Source organism: Haliotis asinina, chromosome 1 (genome assembly GCF_037392515.1).
Source record: "Haliotis asinina isolate JCU_RB_2024 chromosome 1, JCU_Hal_asi_v2, whole genome shotgun sequence".
In the NCBI taxonomy this organism is placed as follows: Eukaryota; Metazoa; Mollusca; class Gastropoda; order Lepetellida; family Haliotidae; genus Haliotis; species Haliotis asinina.
This window is the reverse complement of record NC_090280.1, coordinates 104096581-104118697: the sequence shown is the minus strand read 5'-3', so window position 1 is coordinate 104118697 and position 22117 is coordinate 104096581. Positions and strand designations below refer to the sequence as shown.

Below are 22117 nucleotides of genomic sequence, written 5' to 3'. Positions count from 1 at the left end.
GGCAGATGATTAACCTTCAAAGTGTTGCATTTGTTTTCATAATACATTTGTAATGAAGTAAAAATGACTTCACCTAAGTTGATCTGTCTATAATTAAACTATCAATTGCGCTTACGGACAGAGGTCACGAACCAGGCACGAATTTTGGGATATCATCCGGGTACTCACGGGAGAAAAACAACAACAAAAGTTTACACCAGTCCACGGAAATTGCTCCGCATCAGTGCCCCTTTAATTAAACACCTGAAGTACTGTGTGCGTTGGAGCATGACGTCGCACGCGTTAATTAGTGCAAGTGAAAAGATTATCCCTCATATTATCAAAGAGGTATGAGCTCAGAGATCATATGTCGCAAATGATGCACGACATTAGATTCGCGTACGGCATAAACAATGTCACGTGACACATTTGTTGGCGAAGCGCAAATCGAGAGTATTTGCGTGTGCCAACACGAATGTGGTAGAAGAACTTATGACTAGCTATTGATTAGAACATCACGTGTATGTGTGTTGGTTGGTTGTGGATGTTGCAAGGGGATCGGTGCTGTCTTTTTTCCATGGTACCACAGTTTAATGATTTTACTAATTACAAATGGCCATAAGCGCGTAAAGTCCGTGAGGTGTACACACTGTCAGTTTGGTACTTATCTAGATACAGTTGGTGCAGTAAGTGAGTCGTCATTAGTGAAATCACATAGACTTGCCTGTCAATTAGCACTTGCAAGAATAATTTTCATGAATTTAGTTTCGGTTGAATTGCTTTCAATATTTATCTACCAGCTGAGAAATCATCTCAGGGCAGTACTACTACAAGCCAGCGCCGCGGAGCAATTTATCTGACAGTAGCTAGCGCCCCATTCTCTTCCCGCAGAGGTTACTCCTGTCATATCTTCCTACGTAACGTTACAAGAGTAACCTCTGTGGGAAGAGAATGCTAGCGCCCCTGCTTTCCCTTATTGCCTGCTGGTCTGCTTTAGAGACAAACAAGGCCTTTACGATCCGTAGTCTTTTTTTGGTCTTGAGAGGCAAACAACCCCTAGGATTACTGCTAGATCTTACATTTGGACAGTGTAATTCGACTGCCCCATGGTTCGGATTAAAGTTTAAACATGTACTGTATATGACAATATTTGTGGGCCAGTACGTTTGTGTCAGGGCTAGCAGGTTTTACATCTAACCAGTCCAGTAGTCTGGCTGAATATTTTGGGAGTCTCCAATCCTGATGGATCAATCTGATGGTACAGAACTCCACCAGTTAACCTGCACATTGCAAGTCTTTAGTTAAGTTCTCACTGTCTGTGACTTAAGACATAGCCTTAAACCCTAGTGTTGTCAAGTTTGGTCTAGTATGCTCAGATGACCACAGTGGACATTATATCCAAAGAATCTACTCATAATGATGCCAAGTGACAAGTACACTGGAAAGTTATCGTTCACAGACGGAAAGAACATCCTCAAACTTGTCGTGTAACAGGGTGGACCCAGACATCTATGTTCTGTAATGTACAGTGGATATCATTGTAGATACATTATATTTGGTTGCTAATCATTACAAACTGATGTGTTTTATGTGACAGGTGGCGTCCAAGATACAACAAGCTCTGACTATGTTCCACCACTAGTGTGTCCCAGAACTAAGGATGGTTGGGTGATACAGACACCTCACAGCTATAACTGTTTCTGCAAGATGCCAGTGCCACCCTGAGGTGCCACATGTGTTGTGTGCAGGATCAGCATGTCCAATGTGAGAAACCAATGTAAACGTGACATACTAGAGAACTACCCACACAGATTAGAAGGGTTCCACTCTGTTCTGGTCTCTGAAGATTAAACCATTGATAACAGAGACATAGAACTCCTCTCAGTCAGTGACTATCCTGATCTTTTAAGTATTTTCATGTTTTAACTAAATTTAAGAGAATGGGTCGAGTGACTTTGACATGAGGGTATATCTGAAATGTTTTGTCGGCCTTCCAGGCACTTTGATGGGTGTTAAGAGAGATTCAATAGTAATAGCTATTTAATATTCTGTTATTTCAATGTTCCTGAAAGGATCCTTACACTATTGTCAATCTTGACTGTTTTGTCTACTTTGACTTTGTAACATTATCTACCTTGGCCTCACTTTCTGTTTATGAAGTGATACATTGATGGTTTGTTTCAGTCGGGCTCAAACCCTTCCCCTACTGGTGGTGAGAGTGAACTAGCCCTCCCTGTGGCAGCCATTGTGTGCCTGGCCGTCGGCAGTTACGTGGTGCTGATCGTGATCATTGTTGTTGTCAGATACTTCCTCGTGGTCAGTGTTTATGATAGGGACAGCGCTCCCTACTTCCTACTTCCTGTCTCCTGCCATGATATTGCTGGAATTTTGCTAAAAGTAGCGTGAAACTAAACTCACTAACTACTTCTAGTTTCTATATTGTTGCGTCAGGTACTTGTGAGATCTAATATCTCGCACCAGTATTCAGTGTATCTTTGCTCCAAGACTGATTTTAAAAAGCTGCTCAACAATTCATAAGGGTAATGAGATATGACATTCTATTAATTTGCACGCTTGACACAGTCTGGTGTGTATTCTAAACGTTACATCACTGTTCAACTGATTGAACAGGGTATTGTTAAGTTGGAAATGGCTAACACAGAATGTGGCATTCACAAGACAGTGTCTGTACCCAGTGGGACTGACAATGAAAGTAAATGTTCACGCAAATCCCATGTTTCACAGGTTGGGTTATGTATCAGTACTCATCATCATTCTGGAGTTATCTTATGTACCTGCATTCTAGGAGCTGTGTATATGTCAGTGGTCTTGCGGCTGTGTTATCTATCACTGGTCCTAGAGCTGTGCTATATATCAGTTGTCCTGGAGCAGTGTTTTATATCAATTCTACCCCAGAATCTTCACGGGTACTAAATAAATGAGACTAAGTTACATTTATTCAATTCATTACCAACAGAAGCGGCAGACAAAGCTAATTGTTGAATAAATGCAGGTCAGAATAATGAGACTTAACTATATATCAGTGGCCCAGGAGATGTGTTCTATATCAGTGGCCCAGGAGATGTGTTCTATATCAGTGGTCCAGGAGCTGTTATATATATATCAGTGCTCTTGGAGTTGTTTTATATATGTGTGGTCCTAGAGCAGTGTTATATATCAGTTATCATGGATCAGTGTTTTATATCAGTGGTCCTGGAGCTGATGGTCTTAGAGCTGTGTTATATAGCAGTGTTACTGGATGTCTACTTTGTATCATGGGTCTTAGAGCTGTGTTATATATCATTGTTACTGGATCTGTGTTCTATATCACTGCCCCATGTGCTGTGATATGTGTCAGTGGTCCTAGAGCTGTGTTTATATCACCGAGGACTGTGTTATATATCAGTGGTACTGTAATTTGTGTTTTATATCACTGGTCCTGGATCTGTGTTATATACATGGGGTCCTAGAGGAGTGTTTATATATCAGTTATCATGGAGCTGTGTTATACATCAGTGATCCCAGAGCAGTGTTATAATTATATCAGTTATCACAGATACGTGTTTTATATCATTGGTCTTAGAGTTGTGTTATATATCAGTGTTAATGGATCTGTGTTTCATATCATTGGCCCTGGTGGTGTGATGTATATCAGTGAGCCAAGAGCTGTGTTTGTGTCACTGAGTGCTGTGTTATTTATCAGTGGTACTGTAATTTGTGTTTTTATTACTGGTCCTGGAGCTGTGGTATATATCACGGGTCCTGTAGCTGTATTATGTATATGAGGTCCTAGAGGAGTGTTTATATATCAGTTATCGTGGAGCTGTGTTATATATCAGGGATCCTAGGGCAGTGTTATATGTCAGTGGTCCAAAAGCTGTGTAATATATCAGTGATCCTGGAGCATTGATATATATCTGTTGTCCTAGAGCTGTTATATGTATCAGTCGTCCTGGAGCTGTTATATAATGGACAAAAATAGTTAGAGATATATGTAAATTTTCAAATCATGAATAATGATCTATATATATTCATTGACTCACGGATGAAATATCAATCTTAAAAATGCACATATCCCTAATATATTTTGTTCAGTATATAACACTTGTCCAGGAGATGTGTTGTATGTGGGTTATCCTGGAACTGTGGTATGTACCAGTGGTCCTGAAGTTGTGTTATATATCAGTTATCCTGGAGATTTGTTAAATATCAGCAGTCCTAAAGATGTGTTGCATATCAGTTATCCTGGAGCTGTGTTGTATGTCAGTTATCCTGGAGCTGTATTATATACCAGTTATCCTGGAGCTGTGGTATGTACCAGTGGTCCTGAAGTTGTGTTATATATCAGTGTTCCTGGAGCTGTGTTATATATCAGTGTTCCTGGAGCTGTGTTATATATCAGTTATCCTGGAGCTGTGTTGTATGTCGGTTATCCTGGAGCTGTATTATATACCAGTTATCCTGGAGCTGTATTATATACCAGTTATCCTGGAGCTGTGGTATGTACCAGTGGTCCTGAAGTTGTGTTATATATCAGTGTTCCTGGAGCTGTGTTATATATCAGTGTTCCTGGAGCTGTGTTGTATGTCGGTTATCCTGGAGCTGTATTATATACCAGTTATCCTGGAGCTGTGTTATGTACCAGTGGTCCTGAAGTTGTGTTATATATCAGTTATCCTGGAGATTTGTTAAATATCAGCAGTCCTAAAGATGTGTTGCATATCAGTTATCCTGGAGCTGTGTTGTATGTCGGTTATCCTGGAGCTGTATTATATACCAGTTATCCTGGAGCTGTGGTATGTACCAGTGGTCCTGAAGTTGTGTTATATATCAGTGTTCCTGGAGCTGTGTTGTATGTCGGTTATCCTGGAGCTGTATTATATATCAGTTATCCTGGAGCTGTATTATATACCAGTTATCCTGGAGCTGTATTATATATCAGTTATCCTGGAGCTGTATTATATACCAGTTATCCTGGAGCTGTGTTATGTACCAGTTATCCTGGAGCTGTGTTATATACCAGTGGTTCAGGGAAGTCTTCTGTATCATTTGTCTAGGAGCTGTGCTTTATGTCCTTCAGTACATCATGCATGTGGTTGTATGTGTTTCAGTCGCGGGGTATATGTGAATGTGGGTCGTGGTGCGCAAAGGCCGATGAGGATGCTCAGAGCTGTGCATGTTGTGCTGAGTTGGCAGAATGTTGTAACTGCTGCAAGAGTCCCAACATGACGTCATGTCTCGACTCCATTTGCCCCAACAGAAAGGTAGGTTTTGTTACAAGGACTTTGAAAACTGAAATATAGAAGTTAACATGCATATCTGTAGATCAAATATGATATATGTAAATGAGCAAACAAGATCAATGAATTGTGATTAATATATATTGTAACCCAGTTTTAGTGCTACAGTTGAAATAGGCAATATCATGGGTTAAATAACGTGATGGCAGCAGTGATAAGTAATATGTCCTGTAATGTTTATGAGCAGAAATTTTCCAAATTTTGTAGCAGTCAGATATTTTGAAGTAGCTTCTCTAGATTCTGGGAGAGTGTTGGAAGCACAAATTGGGTTCAAGTTCAAATTTGTAAATAATACAAGACATGAGTCAGGTCATAAAGCTCTTGGTATGATTCAGTGTCAATCTTCTAGAGATATGAGCAGACTTAAAACACCATTCCATCAAAAGCCTCCTTCAACAATCATGTTGATAAACAACCAGAGGAGGTTACTCTAAATACTGATCCCTGCCACAGCTCTTAAAGGTGTTCAAATCTGGCAATGGCAGCACTGGGCGTTTTACTTGTACTCCAGTCACTGACCCTCACTAACCATGCATACATGCAAGTAATGTACAAACAGGTAATACAAACAGTATGGATACAGGTAATACATGCAGGTAATATGGACACAGATTATATATTGAGATAGTAAGCACATAAGTAATGTATACAGAGGTAACATATATGCTGGTGATATCGATACAAATTATATACTGAGGTGCATATAAGTAATATATATTTTGTACTTGTTGAAGTAATGTACTGTTTATACATACAGGTAATATGGACACAGATAATATATTAGGGTAATATATAGAGAGGGAAGTATACATTCAAGTAATGATAAAACCTTGAGCAAATGAGAACAACTTCCCATTTTACCTTTTCAAGTTCACTTGGTTTTGAATGAGAGATATACCCATCTGTTGCAGGACGCCCAGGCTTGCTGTCAGGTAGATCACTAAGGGCACCTGTCTGTTATGTTGTTGTGTTGTGGGCTTCAGGCCACACTGTGATCGTTAGTGGAGGTGTTGTAATTGTGGGAAACTGCAGTAGGCTGGAAATGTCATACTATGAATATTTGCTGTTTGTGTTACTTCTTACAGTCTACTGGAAAATGATGGATAGAACTAAAGCACTGCTGGAAACAAATAATTACATGAAGATGACTGTGATTTGAAAGAACAAGCATACAGTATGGAGGAAATTGTTGAAATAGATTTTAGCTAAAATGTTTGTTAACATGTTACAATAGTATGTAACAATAACATTTGATGATGTGATTTTAACTAAAAACGCACCTCTATGTTGCAAGCCTGTTCCCAAATTTGTTTGGTAGTATCTTCCTTTTTTTTTTTATCAAAATGATTGTATCTGCCCTTGTACCTTGAACCGAGGGTGCCCTTGGTATTACATATTACAGTACATGGTTGGTTCTGTGTCATATCATTATGTCAACATGGTGCGTGACTTCCAACTATTCAAGTTTGACACTGAATCACCACATCAGAACTTCTGTCTGTAAGACTGTACAAGAACACTGGGACATAGAACACTACAAGGACACTGGGATATAGAACACTGTACAAGAACACAGGATGTAGAACACTGTACAAGGTCACTGGAACATAGAACACTGTACAAGAACGCTGGGATGTAGAACACTGTACAAAAGGTCACTGGTATGTAGAACACTGTGCAAGGACACAGGGATATAGAATACTGTACAAGGACACTGGGATGTAGAACACTGTACAAGTACACTGGGACATAGAACACTGTACAGTGACAATGGGGCATAGGACTATGGGATGTAGAACTCTGTACAAGAACACTGGGATGTAGAACACTGTACAAGGGCATTGGGATGTAGAACTCTGTGCAAGAACACTGGGATGTAGGACACTGTACAAGGGCATTGTGATGTAGAACACTGTACAAGGACACTGGGTTGCAGAACACTGTGTGTAGTCATCTTGTAATTCCTACTTCTGCTGTATGGACAGGTACAGCAAGGAGTGGGTGTCATCATGGACAGAAACATCAATGCAATAATATTATGACCAACTTGTGTTGCTGTCACGTAACTGCACAAATGAGGTTACAGGAACTATGTTTATATATGCTCAGTAATTTGGCTCCATGAAACCTATTGCCCAACATCCACTTAAGTCAGTATATGTAATTCAACTTAGTATGTAACATGAGTTCTGATAGGTCAATGCTGTAAATTCCAACCGCATAATGATTATATACAGTCGCAATTTGAAAACCAATTCACCTAGACCTTTGGCTGTATCCCTACACTTTGGTTATAATGCTGTTTTTCAGGGCATTGTAATTTGCAGAAACCCTAGGTAAATTTATTCCCCAATCCTGTTAAATGGGATGGAATTTGTATTAAAAAAACCAAAACAGTATAAATCCAAACAACTTGCTCACAGTGGGCTGTTAACCCAGTATTGTTAGATCATGGAACAAGGTTTATGATGATGTTATGGAGCGTGACATTACCCACAGTGACATAGTTTGACAACAGAGCTGTAAATAAGCTGGCCCGTTCATAAGGAAGAAGCAGGCCAGTATCATTTCTCCTAACTGGAGGGCGGTTTCATGATAACTCCATCCATTTTACTTATAACATTATGAGTAATTCATTCTTGTCAGATTTAGTCAGTGTGCACATAACAAACATGTAGAAATTTGAAACCGATATTTCTGTTTCTGGTAATTGTTTAAGTTGAAAGAGTGATATGATTAACCTTTGGCCTAGAGAAACTTTGTACAGGTTTAAATAATGAATGTCTTTTATGAAAAACAGCGTAAAATGATTGAATTAGAATGGGACTAACAGTTCTATGTTTGACCAGTGGTTATATAGCTGCAATTTTAATTTTATGCTGACTCCACTTACGCATTGTCTGTGGGCAAACATGATATCATTTGGCACTGTTTGATAAATAAGTCTGTCAGAATTGTCCCTTGTGAAGCCAGCTTTGCTTTTGAGTAAGTACATGCTACCATGACTCCTTCAGACCAGACCAATGATAGGCAGTCAATGCCAGGGTCATAGCTGTTGTATCTACACAGTTGTTAACTGACATAAAGCACTTAACACATGCACTTTCTTATCTGATGTATATGAGTTCCCTGTACATGGCACAGATGCACCCTGTACACATATTAAAAGAGTGGATCACTTTTAATTCATGTCTTAGAAACACATATTATTTTCAGTATTATTTTCTGTTCACTGTTTCATTATTGTTATGTATTTTTATGGTAACAATCACAAATCTAAAGATTGTCTAATGTACACTAACCATGGCAATAGGTATGGAGAAATTGTTGCCTCTTTCATCATGCTCCTGTCCTGTGATCCTCGTGTGTGTTGAAGGAGATGGGGTCTCACCTGGGCTTCTGTGTGTGTGTTGCACGGGATGTGGTGTATTGAGATGTAGGGGTCTCACCTGGGCTTCTGTGTGTGTGTTGCACGGGATGTGGTGTATTGAGATGTGGGGGTCTCACCTGGGCTTCCGTGTGTGTGTTGCACGGGATGTGGTGTATTGAGATGTGGGGGTCTCATCTGGGCTTCTGTGTGTGTGTTGCACGGGATGTGGTGTATTGAGATGTGGGGGTCTCACCTGGGCTTCCGTGTGTGTGTTGCACGGGATGTGGTGTATTGAGATGTGGGGGTCTCACCTGGGCTTCCATGTGTGTGTTGCACTGGATGTGGTGTATTGAGATGTGGGAGTCTCACCTGGGCTTCAGTGTGTGTGTTGCACGGGATGTGGTGTATTGAGATGTGGGGGTCTCACCTGGGCTTCTGTGTGTGTGTTGCACGGGATGTGGTGTATTGAGATGTGGGGGTCTCACCTGGGCTTCCGTGTGTGTGTTGCACGGGATGTGGTGTATTGAGATGTGGGGGTCTCATCTGGGCTTCTGTGTGTGTGTTGCACGGGATGTGGTGTATTGAGATGTGGGGGTCTCACCTGGGCTTCCGTTGTTTAGAACTACTTACTTTAATGCTTTTCAGTTAACTCCTCAGTGCTGGTTAATTACCTGACATGCCTTATCTTGTTTTTTTCGTTATTAAACAGTCACAACTGATGTCTTGATGAAAGTTCCAAACTGAAATTGACTAAACCAAAATATGTCCATGACCTCCTCTCATAACACCAGGAGTCAGGATGACTCCTAAGTTTTCATGTCCAGGGCAAACACTGCTTCTCTCTGTGTGTGTTGCAGGGGATGTATTCAGTTGTCAGAGTCTGACCTGAGCCTCTCTGTGTGTTTCAGAGGATGGGATGTATTGAGCTTCTACTATGCCAGTGCTGTGGAACTAGTGGTGCTGAAGGCTTGTGCGCAGTAAGTACGGACAAAACTCAGACTATCTATCGCTCAAAACAGTTTTGCAAACTTTGTTCATAGAGTAAGAACAGAGACGAGTTTCTTATGTTTTGTTTTAAGAGTAACAGTCTGAAGGATGGTGACTGTCTGTGTGTGTCGTGGTCCTGCCACAAAACAAGCACCTGCCAGCACAGCACCCAGAACTCGTAATACGTCTGATAAAGTCAAACACATCAGTGTGACTTGATGACATATTCTGACTGAGGGAATCTATATATGCAGCACTGTGTTAAAGTTGAGGAATGGTGGTCACGTTGCAGACAGACTTCATTGCATGTAGAGACTCTGATCTCATGACCATCAAACCTTGTATTCCTGGACTTCTCAGCATGATGATCTGACACAGTGTCTTTGGTAAAGATAACAATCAGTGTCAGCATTTCTAAGTTGAGCATAACATTAAGAATGTGAATTGTGTCTTTAAGAAACAAACTTCAGTGGTCAGTTGTGAATGCAAGTGACAAGATTTGCAACAATAGAATGTTTCAAACATTTATTGCTGAGCTCTGCAACACCTACATGGTCTGCAACACCTACATGCTCTGCCACACCTACATGATCTGCAACATCTACATGCTCTGCAACACCTACATGATCTGCAACATCTACATGCTCTGCAACACCTACATGATCTGCAACACCTACATGCTCTGCAACATCTACATGCTCTGCAACACCTACATGATCTGCAACATCTACATGCTCTGCAACACCTACATGATCTGCAACATCTACATGCTCTGCCACACCTACATGCTCTGCAACACCTACATGCTCTGCAACATCTACATGCTCTGCCACACCTACATGCTCTGCAACATCTACATGCTCTGCAACACCTACATGCTGTGCAACACCTACATGCTCTGCAACATCTACATGCTCTGCAACATCTACATGCTCTGCCACACCTACATGCTCTGCCACACCTACATGCTCTGCAACACCTACATGCTCTGCAACACCTACATGCTCTGCAACATCTACATGCTCTGCAACACCTACATGATCTGCAACATCTACATGCTCTGCAACACCTACATGCTCTGCAACACCTACATGATCTGCAACATCTACATGCTCTGCAACACCTACATGCGCTGCCACACCTACATGCTCTGCCACACCTACATGCTCTGCAACACCTACATGCTCTGCAACATCTACATGCTCTGCAACACCTACATGATCTGCAACATCTACATGCTCTGCAACACCTACATGCTCTGCAACACCTACATGATCTGCAACATCTACATGCTCTGCAACACCTACATGCGCTGCCACACCTACATGCTCTGCCACACCTACATGCTCTGCCACATCTACATGCTCTGCAACACCTACATGCTGTGCAACACCTACATGCTCTGCAACATCTACATGCTCTGCCACACCTACATGCTCTGCCACACCTACATGCTCTGCAACACCTACATGCTCTGCAACACCTACATGCTCTGCAACACCTACATGCTCTGCAACACCTACATGATCTGCAACATCTACATGCTCTGCAACACCTACATGATCTGCAACACCTACATGATCTGCAACATCTACATGCTCTGCAACACCTACATGCGCTGCCACACCTACATGCTCTGCCACACCTACATGATCTGCAACACCTACATGCTCTGCAACACCTACATGCTCTGCAACACCTACATGCTCTGCAACATCTACGTGCTCTGCAACACCTGCATGCTCTGCAACACCTGCATGCTCTGCAACACCTACATGCTCTGCAACATCTACATGCTCTGCAACACCTACATGCTCTGCAACATCTACATGCTCTGCAACATCTACATGCTCTGCAACACCTACATGCTCTGCAACATCTACATGCTCTGCAACATCTACATGCTTTGCAACACCTACATGCTCTGCAACACCTACATGCTCTGCAACATCTACATGCCCCACAAGGAAATCCATGCAGTCATGAGGAAAACTGAAAGCCTCATGCAGGTTGTTATGTAAAACTAGTTCCCTAAAACAATGGTCATTATCTGTGCTGAGTTTGTCAGAGATCCACTCACAAGCCTTCTGTGGTGGTCAGATCTTCACCGACAAACATATGATGTTGACAAAGATGTGATTGTGATGTGATCAGGTGAATGTTATGGTGTGCTTCTACATGCTGGGATGTTGTCTTTGGGAATGTCTCACTTCACATTACACTGCATCCTCACTGGTGATGGTAACCATAGTAACCACCCACAGCACCTCAGTTACCCATAACATGACTTTACTCAGAAAATTATAACATTTTCAAAGTCATATTTCATCTCAAATATAGCAGACTGTATAATGTTTTGTTGTAGATCTCTCTGTTGCTCTGTTCTGTTTGTTTGAGATGTCTTATGTCAAGAATTACAAAAAGATGTCAGCCACATGTTCTGTCTGGAAATGGATCAAGATCACTTGAGACACATTTACATCAACTTGGATATGATTATCCAGTAACTCATCTTTGAGTGACAAAAGAATATCTATTCCCTTTTGAAAGAAATTGGTATGACCAAAAATACTGCATGTTGTGATACTGTGAGACCATGTTGTGCTGATGGTCGTCGGCTGACCCTATGGCTGTCCTAGTATTGCGTTGTGTACATCTGTGTCACTGCAGGGAGTTTAGAGATAGCTTGGCTGTCATATAGTACTGTTCTTGTTGTCAGAGCTGCTATGAGTACGGCAACCAAACACAGCGTGGGCCATGAGTGATGTCCTCTGAATATTGTCCACACACTTCCCTTGCAGTAAGTATAACACCTAGCCCTGTGGTGTCACTCTTCTCTTTATCCCCAAGATGGTCATACAGGGAGACATGATACATCAAGCTGGAAGGTTTGGTTGCTATTTTCATCAACCTGTACATCAAGAAGACAACAAGCATTGTTTTTTAAAGTTTGCCTATTTGCTTACTGAGATTTAATTTTATTGCATAACTTATCAAATGTCCACAGGTAGTTGTGCAGACTGAGTATCTGAAAACACTACCAAACTGTACACTTTACTCTCTTTTCCACCAGTTTCCTCCCTTGGAAGTACTCTTCAGTACAAGATGCTGTGTATTCAAATACATAGTTTTGCAGATTATAGTAATATTTTATGATAATTTGTTAATCAACGTACATTGTTCAATCGGTCCTTGCATCTTTCATTTAATACTTTTTTTTAAGATTCTAACAGATGTTCTATCAATTTAAACAACCCTCCCTTACTCGCAGAAAGTGTAGCAGTGGGTGTAACAGGTGTGTGACAGAGGGTGTAGTAGTGGGTGTGACAGAGGGTGTAGTAGTGGGTGTGACAGAGGGTGTAGTAGTGGGTGTGACAGGGGGTGTGGTAGAGGGTGTAGTAGTGGGTGTGACAGAGGGTGTGGTAGTAGGTGTGACAAATTCGGGTAAGTGAGTGTGACAAAGGTTGTGGTAGAGGGTCTAGTAGTGGGTGTGACAGAGGTTTTGGTAGAGGGTGTAGTAGAGGGTGTAGTAGTAGGTGTGACAGATTCGGGTAAGTGAGTGTGACAGAGGTTATGGTAAAGGGTCTAGTAGTGGGTGTGACAGAGGTTTTGGTGGAGGGTGTGACAGGGGGTGTGGTAGAGGTGTGTTAGAGGATGTAGTAGTGGGTGTGACAGAGAGTGTGGTAGTAGGTTTGACAGATTCGGGTAAGTGAGTGTGACAGAGGTTGTGGTAGAGGGTGTAGCAGTGGGTGTGGTAGAGGGTGTAGCAGTGGGCATGACAGTTCGGTGTAAGTGGGTGTGGTAGAGGGTGTAGCAGTGGGTGTGGCAGAGGGTGTAGCAGTGCGTGTGGTAGAGGGTGTAGCAGTGGGCATGACAGTTCGGTGTAAGTGGGTGTGGTAGAGGGTGTAGCAGTAGGTGTGACAGGGGGTGTGGTAGAGGGTGTGACAGGGTGTGTAGTAGTGGGTGTGACAGGGGGTGTGGTAGATGGTGTAGTAGTGGGCATGACAGTTTGGTGTAAGTAGGTGTGACATGGGGTGTGGTACAGGGTGTAGTAGTGGGGGTGTCGGGGTGTGGTACAGGGTGTAGTAGTGGGTGTGACGGGGTGTGGTACAGGGTGTAGTAGTGGGTGTGACGGGGTGTGGTACAGGGTGTAGTAGTGTGGGTGACGGGGGGTGTGGTAGAGGGTGTAGTAGTGGGGGTGACGGGGTGTGGTACAGGGTGTAGTAGTGGGTGTGACGGGGTGTGGTACAGGATGTAGTAGTGGGTGTGACGGGGTGTGGTACAGGGTGTAGTAGTGGGTGTGGTACAGGGTGTAGTAGTGTGGGTGACGGGATGTGGTACAGGGTGTAGTAGTGGGTGTGACGGGGTGTGGTACAGGGTGTAGTAGTGTGGGTGACGGGATGTGGTACAGGGTGTAGTAGTGGGGGTGACGGGGTGTGGTACAGGGTGTAGTAGTGGGGGTGACGGGGGGGGTGTGGTAGAGGGTGTAGTAGTGGGGGTGACGGGGTGTAGTACAGGGTGTAGTAGTGGGGGTGACGGGGTGTGGTACAGGATGTAGTAGTGGGTGTGACGGGGTGTGGTACAGGGTGTAGTAGTGGGAGTGATGAGGTGTGGTACAGGGATGTAGTGGAGGTATGTGGCATGATGGTATTTTGACTTCAATGTCTGTATAGTGTTCCACCATCAGCACCTGCACTGTCTGTGGTGGGTAAACAGCTTACTGTTGTCTCAATGTCGGCATCAACGTGGTGTGGAAGAATAAACATATCTCTCTGTCCTGAATGAAGACTAGGTTGACATGTGTTTTTTTCCTTCAATGCAGCATTTTAGTGCTGGCTCAAGCACTTATATACAGCAAGCATGTGACACTGTTTTCCGTACAAAAATGTTGCATTGAAACTATAAAAAAATATAAAGAATGTCATTTCGTAGTTTACTGACACATTCAAATTTTGAGGCCCCAACTTTTAACTTTCTAACTTGTTTTTTTTCTCCAGCTGCACTGTCTATTTTCACCGTCACAATATTATTTAATTTGTACATTTGTTGTGATTGAGGAGCGATAAACCAGCCATCATCTTCATCTGACAGAAAGGTTTTTGCTGGAATGTGGCTTAAAGCAGCATGAAAACAATTTAAGTAATCATGTACTGTGTATGTATTACTGATTCAGAGCCTAAGATTGTTCAGCCAGTATGCCACATCTCCTGTCAGTCATTTTTGACCTATATTCTATTGCTGCTCTCGATTCCAGTGTGGCCTCTGTCATGCGTGTTTACTGTGCAGCTGTGTGCCTGACTGTCCCCCATGTCCACGGCCCTCAGATCATCCGACCATCACCTGCTTCTGTCTCACCATCCATATTAACATGTCACGTGACAGGTCATGTGACCCCAGTTCCATTAAGTCCAGTCTGAGCCAGTCTTACAGTTCCAAGGTCACCAACAACCCCTACCACATCAGTTCCAGAAACAACAACATTCCGTCTTTCACTGATCTCAACGAGCACACAGTACCTCATGTAGGTGATTCCTCTGGACTCCACTCTGTGTCACAGCACCTACACAGTCAACTGTCTGTTCAATCTCACTCACAGCTCTTGTCTTTGTGTCAAACCAAACGTTTGGCCTGTTCAAAACGTCTTCGCACAGAAGCCTTTCCAGATGATGGCAACAGAACAACCTCTTCTCCAAGAAATCTTCTCACCTCAAGCACAGTTCAAGGCCGCTTTAAGCCAGAGCTCAATGACATGGACACCAAATGGTATCTTCAAAGTGTCCAACTTTCACGACTTCCACATTCCACAGTTGCCTTCCCACAGCATTTGCCTTCAACAGAATCATCTACACAGACTCCACATCAGCTCCCTATCAGACGGACCACACTCAAGTCCATCCCAAAGCGGAAGTTAAGAAATGCTCGAGACAGATTCACACCACGTGTGCTCAAGGTTGCTCGCCCACTCAGGAAATCACCAGTCAATTCTAGAATTGTCCAGAACAGTGTTTTAACTTCCAGGAAGGCCATAGATCGTGATGACAGAACTAGACAGTGGGCCAATCGCAACCACTAGTCCAACCCAGTGTGAGGACAAACTTGAAACTGTAGCCCTGAGCCTCACTCGCTCTGATTTTCATCTTCAGGAGACAAGACCAGAAATTCTAATTGTTCTGAAATATGTAACAGATTTCATATAGTCAACTGCTCCTAATTGTACGACTGAAAACAGGCTTAAAAAGGATCAAGGAGCATACAGTTGGGGTTGTAATCATTACCATCTTAGGTATGGTGTATATTCATGTGTGAAGGAGAGCAATATTCTCTGACAGGGTCAAACCTCATCACACCTTTACAGGTATTTCAAGCCATTCCACATGTACATTCCTTTTCAGGTGCTGAGATTCAATGCCAACATTTTTATGCATGCACAAATGCATGCGTTTTCACGTCAGTTGCATAAACCTTGGCACAATGGCACTGTGTGCAGCCAGTACAGCTCCATAATGTTGAGTATATTTATGTTATATTTCCACAACCAGCTGGATCTCACCAACACTATGAGTGACGGCAACAATGGTGAATTCAACAGCAGGTATATCAAGGCCATGTACCCCCTGTGGCACCACCGGTGTTGTGTGGAGTACAGAAGCCCTGCTTTAAGACACTTTTTCATGTGCCAAGTGATGGTACCTTCATGCACAGAGTTTGCCATATTAAGCAGCCTGCTCTGACATGCACCTGTTGATACATTAGACCATTCAGTGAGCAGTGCTTGTAAGTTCCCTGCATTCGAACTATACATTTATGGCACAGTTTTTATTCTGTTTTTTTTTTTCTACAGAAATATTCATATGTTCACAATTTTATGAGCCTTTGTAATAATCTTAGCTCTGATACTGTTTATTATACGAAACACAGAGTATTTGTTGTTTGGTGTCCAGTCAAGGAAGATATTGACAAGTCACTGAGATTCAGTCGACACCAACAGTTACGTAACTTCTTATTGCTTTGATGAAGCGTGTATTGTTGATGTATTGTTCATTGTTAGAGTTGACTTATAATATGTCCAGTGACATGAGGCTGTTCGGAGTGTTTCACGGTTGTCATCAAGGGTCCAACTTATGCAGTGGCCGAGTCATGCAGTCAGTTCATGGTTCACAGCGGAGACTGTGTATCGGTAACTGTTCTTGATGGACAGGAGTTACTGTTCCTGACCCAAAGGCTTGTTGAGATGAGGTATGTTCACCATGTGTCGCCATCAGCTGCTGCAACTTGTCTAAACACAAACAACACAGTATTGCATTATACACATAATCAACATTCTCAAACAAAATATTATTCAATGGCTCGTATACTTATTGATCCATCTGCTCAAAAACAATGGCCCATTTGAAACATTATAGCACAGACTGAAGACTGAACAATAGACAGTTTCAGTAGCAAGTGGAAACACATGGTTGAGTTTCAAGTTTCACAAGTGGATGGTGAATTGTATTTTCTCACTGTTATCAATATATTGATTTGATTCTTGAGAAGAATTTAGAAGTTGATGAATATATACTCTTCAAAAACTGTAGGGGAACTAGAACTTTAAAGTCTGGTAGAATTAAAACCCATTGAGAAACGTTACAATGACTTGTGTATGCAGCATCATTTCACGTTATCACCACACGCAAACACATGCATGGGCAGTAGGTGCACAGTGTGGAAGCCTCTTGCACGTGCATGGTGTGTCATTATGAATCTTGATGTTTTTCAGACAGGTCGACAAATCACAGTAGACCATTTTTTCTGATAATTTTCTCGCATCTGTGCATGGTCAGGGTTTTCAGGGTCAAATCACACACTGCTGACTGAAAATTGTAAACCTGAAATTTTCATGTCATGCTCAAGTCACCTAACAAGGGGGATAACTGAACAGTTTTGCTTTGAATGAAATTCATGTGGTGATGCATTCTCAAAACATCCATTATTATTGTATCAACATTGATTCAATCCCATATATCTCCCAATTTCGACAATCGTACATTGAAAGTACAGTTCCCCTATTTTTTTTTAAAAGTATATAAGACGAATATATGGATGAGAACTTCTTCTTTACTGTGTAATGCAAAATTTCAGGTGTACTTCTTGCCCCTTCTATGGGTGATTCAGTCTCCTGAAGGTCACCTGTAGAAGGGGCAAGAAGTTTTCCTGAAACATGTTATATGATCAAGAAGAAGTTCTCATCCATCTACTCGTCTTGGATCAATTTGATATGTGATAATATCAAAATGTCTGTATTTTAATATTCTTGTGAAGAGATTTGTGGCAAGTATTTATTGTTTTATTGTTTATGTTTGTGGGATGCCCACATCATAATGTGCCAAACTTGCCACATGCAAGGGAAGTAAGTTCTAAATGATGTATGTACAGGTAAATAGGTAGGCTGACAGAGGTATTGACCTCAGACAGGTACCCCCGGAGTGATGTCATCATCATCATGCTTGTGGGTGGGATGCTGTTGATGAGGGACTTAACCTGTTGCTGTCAACTTGTGTTGATGGGTCATATATAGTGATGATCAACATTGTAGGTCAGTTTTCTGTCTGATTCTGTAACTCACTGCACCTTAATGAGGACTGAAAGGATAACAATAACATGTCATACAACAGTAGCCACAAGGAGGCCATTTACAAATCATTTACATATGTACCTGTTTGGTGAAGGTGGAATCTGTTCCCCACCTGGAGATCTCAAGCTAAGACTTCTCCATACCTGTCCAGGCTGAGCTCTCTCAGGACAGTGATGCTGTCTGTCCATTAGTGGAAGTATGACATAAGGTAGAGTGAGTGAGGATGTTATCATGCACTTGATGATGGCCAGGCCAAACTGATACACTGTATCTCTATGCTGGGGTGCTTAGTCTCACAAACAAACACAAAGTACACTGTTTTTCAGTAGTTAGATTATCACCACCAAGAAATTCTGTCTCTAGTCATTTGTTTTCACTGTGAAGTTGTTCTAGTAGTACAAAATGTGAAAATGATTCAGTAGATTAACCAACCTGTGGAGACTATTAAACCTACACTGTTGGTAGATTGGTTGCTTATTCCACTTAAAGCCAAATATGTTTGTTTTATAATAAAGTTTCATCAATCATAAATTCGAGCAGAATGTTACATATTTATTCCAAATACCTTAGCTAATCATAGAATAATGCCTGTTTTGTCCCTAACTTAAGTCTCTCTTTTTTTTTTTTTTTCAAAGTAACATGTTGAAAGCCAGAAGATTATCTAGTGCCATGTTTTGTACCAGTTAACTGACAGTAGCTGTTTCTGGGTAGAACATGCTGACTCAGCACTTTGATGTCTGTCACCACTGTGGGAACTGAATACTTGCACTTCTCTAATCTCTTCAAGTGGCAATGCCAATTTCAAGGTGAAAATACAAGTAAAGTTGTAGTTTTGATTATGCAGATGCATTGTCTCCAAGAAGGCAAGTGGGAGGAGAGACTCAGTTCACAGTATCGTACATTTGAGACACAAGTTGGATTTCCCAACAATACATGTGATATGTGGAATATATTTAGTAGCTTTGTTTAATGTTATTGCAGATGTACAGTTTAGTTCCATATGTAATATGTGATGGACAGAAAAACACATACCATTGCTGTTTTACACATGGACATAAGAATGCAAGTATGTTGCTGATTATGCTCATCAACTGATGCAAAAGTAGTGTAACGTATGAGGGAGCAGCCATCTTATATTCAGGAGTTGGGGGTAGGGTGTTCAGAGTGAGTCTGCAGAGTTTGATGTTAATTTTGTCCTATGATAGCATAATAACAGAAATAAATACTGTCTTATTATCTCCCTCCTTCCATCCCACCTCCCACCCCGTCAAGAAAATAGTTATACACAATAAGTTGTAAAAGACATAATTGATTCCTACTGTTATAACACCTTCCATTGTAACACCTATGTGTCAGTATATGGTGCATCTAATTAGATGATGGTGTGACACCTGTGTCGGTCACCTGTTCAAGGATGCTGCTTCTGTACAATACTCAAGATGCCTTGATTGTCAGGTCAATACGGTTTGTGACTTACTGCATACATGATGTGTGACCTTGGTGCAGATTTATACATTGTGACTGTCTCATTTTATCCCATGTATTTTACACTATCACATGTACACATTGACCTGACTTGATCATGTTGTTTGTTGGCTCCCCCAAATGAGGATGGCTATGTCCTGTCCTCTTGTCTTCTCTACACTGAAACACTGAACCAGTGTAACCTCATGTGGTTGTCCCACCAATGATCAGTCACAAATTTGTTAATCTGATTTTCAAGATGGCAGCCACAGTATCTCTTTTGAAAAACATATTTATTACCATTTATGACATTTGAATGTGGTTGTATATTAGGATTCAGCACCTTTGCCTGATTGTGCGGAAGTTATTAAATATTGGCCAAGATTTAGCCATGCAGTTATGTTGTCTCAACATGCATACTTGGCTGTGTAACCTCTTAGTTTGAAGTGTTGTATGTACCCAATAAGTTTTGTTTCATGTTAATATGTTTGTCCAATTTTTAGAATTTTGGGGAGGCTTTAATTATCAGTATGTGCCCGTTTTGTTGGTGACATTCCCAAATTTGAACTGTAACGCTGAACAAGAAGCCGCCACTAAACTCAGGAATTGATGGGATGTCACAAAACGTAAGGAATTTAGTGTTCTGACCAACATGGAACTGTTTGAGATTGAGTTCCTGCCCCAAGGTTGTTCTGTCCGTCCTTGTTGGTTAAATCTTATACATTCCGTCCCTGTTGTTGAAGAAATCTGTTTCACCAATGTATCAGTTGTATTCTACATATGTTTGTTGGTCATGATATGTTAAACAGTTTATTAAAGAAAGAGAAATGAGCTGTGTGTTTCATGTTTAGTTCAAATATGTTATCTTATTATCTTCGACTTGCATTCTAGATATTGAGGTGATGAAGAATGAGAATAATGTTTGTGGATATACAACCTCTTTATTCTGTGTAGGCGATGTTTCTTCATAGATTCTACTGTGGTAGATAATGTGTTGTCATCGTCACCGGTTGTTTGATAACGACATTAGAATCTATGTCGAGACTTGAAAATTACCCTATACAGAATAAACAGGGTGTATATCCACACAAAAAATTGGCCTCATGCTTTATGTTATCTCTAAGGCTGACACAGCAACAATGTTGAGACCAAATGTTGAGGTCTAAAGTTGAGACCTAATGGACCAAGGGTCTGCTCACAATGGGATCACAGCTCGACATCAGTTGCAAGTTTTGGATAAAGTATAGGATTGCGATAGAGACAGCTCTACAGTCGCTTTATGTTTGTTAACCACCTGTGAACATCCATTCTTTAAACAGCAATACAGGCTGCGACTTCTCAGAAGAGGGGACTAACAGGACCGGTGAACAGGCTGCCGAGTTGCCTGACAAATGTCACCATTTGTCACACTTTCCTCAGTGCTCATGATGTCAATAACAGTTTTGTTTGGTTCAGACTCGAATATTTAAAATCAGCTGTCGTGTAGATGAAATATTGCTAGAGGGCGACGTCATCCCAAGGCTCATAACAATAACAACCACTGATGTGTCTGGTATGGTTTTGGTTGTATAAAGGCTGACATCAGATTACCGGGATAGTTCGTGTTTAAACAGCCAGCAGACCCTCTGTGAAATGTAACACCTACAGTACATGTTAGCATGTTGCAAGTTTCACCTAGTTCGGTCTGATGTGCGTTCAGAACATTCCCGACCCCCTGGACATCCGGGTTAGGTTTGGTCATCAGTATCCCATCAGTAACTTTGATCACTGTAATACCACAAACATTTACCTCCGCCAGATCACCTTGAGAAACGGCTTGTTCTTTCTCTACGTTCGCGGCTTCAGGCAATGTGTCCACCGCCACCGACTTAAGTGATGTCGCCTTTTCTGTTCTCAAACGAGTTGACCTGATCACTCCTTTCATGGTGGACTTTCCTGCTTACAGATGGTGCCCTACATGTTTTGTGGCGGCATATGAAGGAGTCCAGGAATCTACGCTGTAACTAGTATAACAGTTAACCTTCGACATCTCCCGACCTCCTTCACAAAATAATTTTACTAAACTGTTGTTTATTTCTGTATAAAGAAACGCTCCCTAACCAAAATAAGCGTACAGAGACATACCCTATCACGAGACCATTCCGTGTCCTTTTCTTGAAGTGACACTCGACAATTCGTGTTGTTTGTTTTGTTTTTTGTCATTGTCTACGGAAACAATAAACCAAACATAAATCTAAGCATGCTGAAGTTTCGCAAATGAACACATGTTTAAGATGTGCATTTGGTTGAAAGAAACGGGTATACACTATGACGAATATTTCGCGATGCAGAATATCACCCATAGATCGATGAAAGAGATGGCAGAGAACGGGAACAATATCAGGAACCGGCTTCGGTTTTGGG

At 41.6% G+C, this 22117-nt stretch overlaps 1 protein-coding gene across 1 annotated transcript; it reads left to right on the top strand.

Annotated features, from left to right (window-relative positions):
- Positions 1-499: 499 nt before the first annotated feature.
- Positions 500-20547, top strand: LOC137257658 (uncharacterized). The gene is made up of 7 exons (XM_067795021.1): positions 500-559; positions 1577-1743; positions 2164-2295; positions 5091-5243; positions 9558-9626; positions 12356-12436; positions 14891-20547. Exons 2-6 carry the CDS (start codon positions 1735-1737, stop codon positions 12395-12397), a joined length of 405 nt encoding a protein of 134 aa, XP_067651122.1. The 5' UTR covers positions 500-559; positions 1577-1734; the 3' UTR covers positions 12398-12436; positions 14891-20547.
- Positions 20548-22117: the final 1570 nt, after the last annotated feature.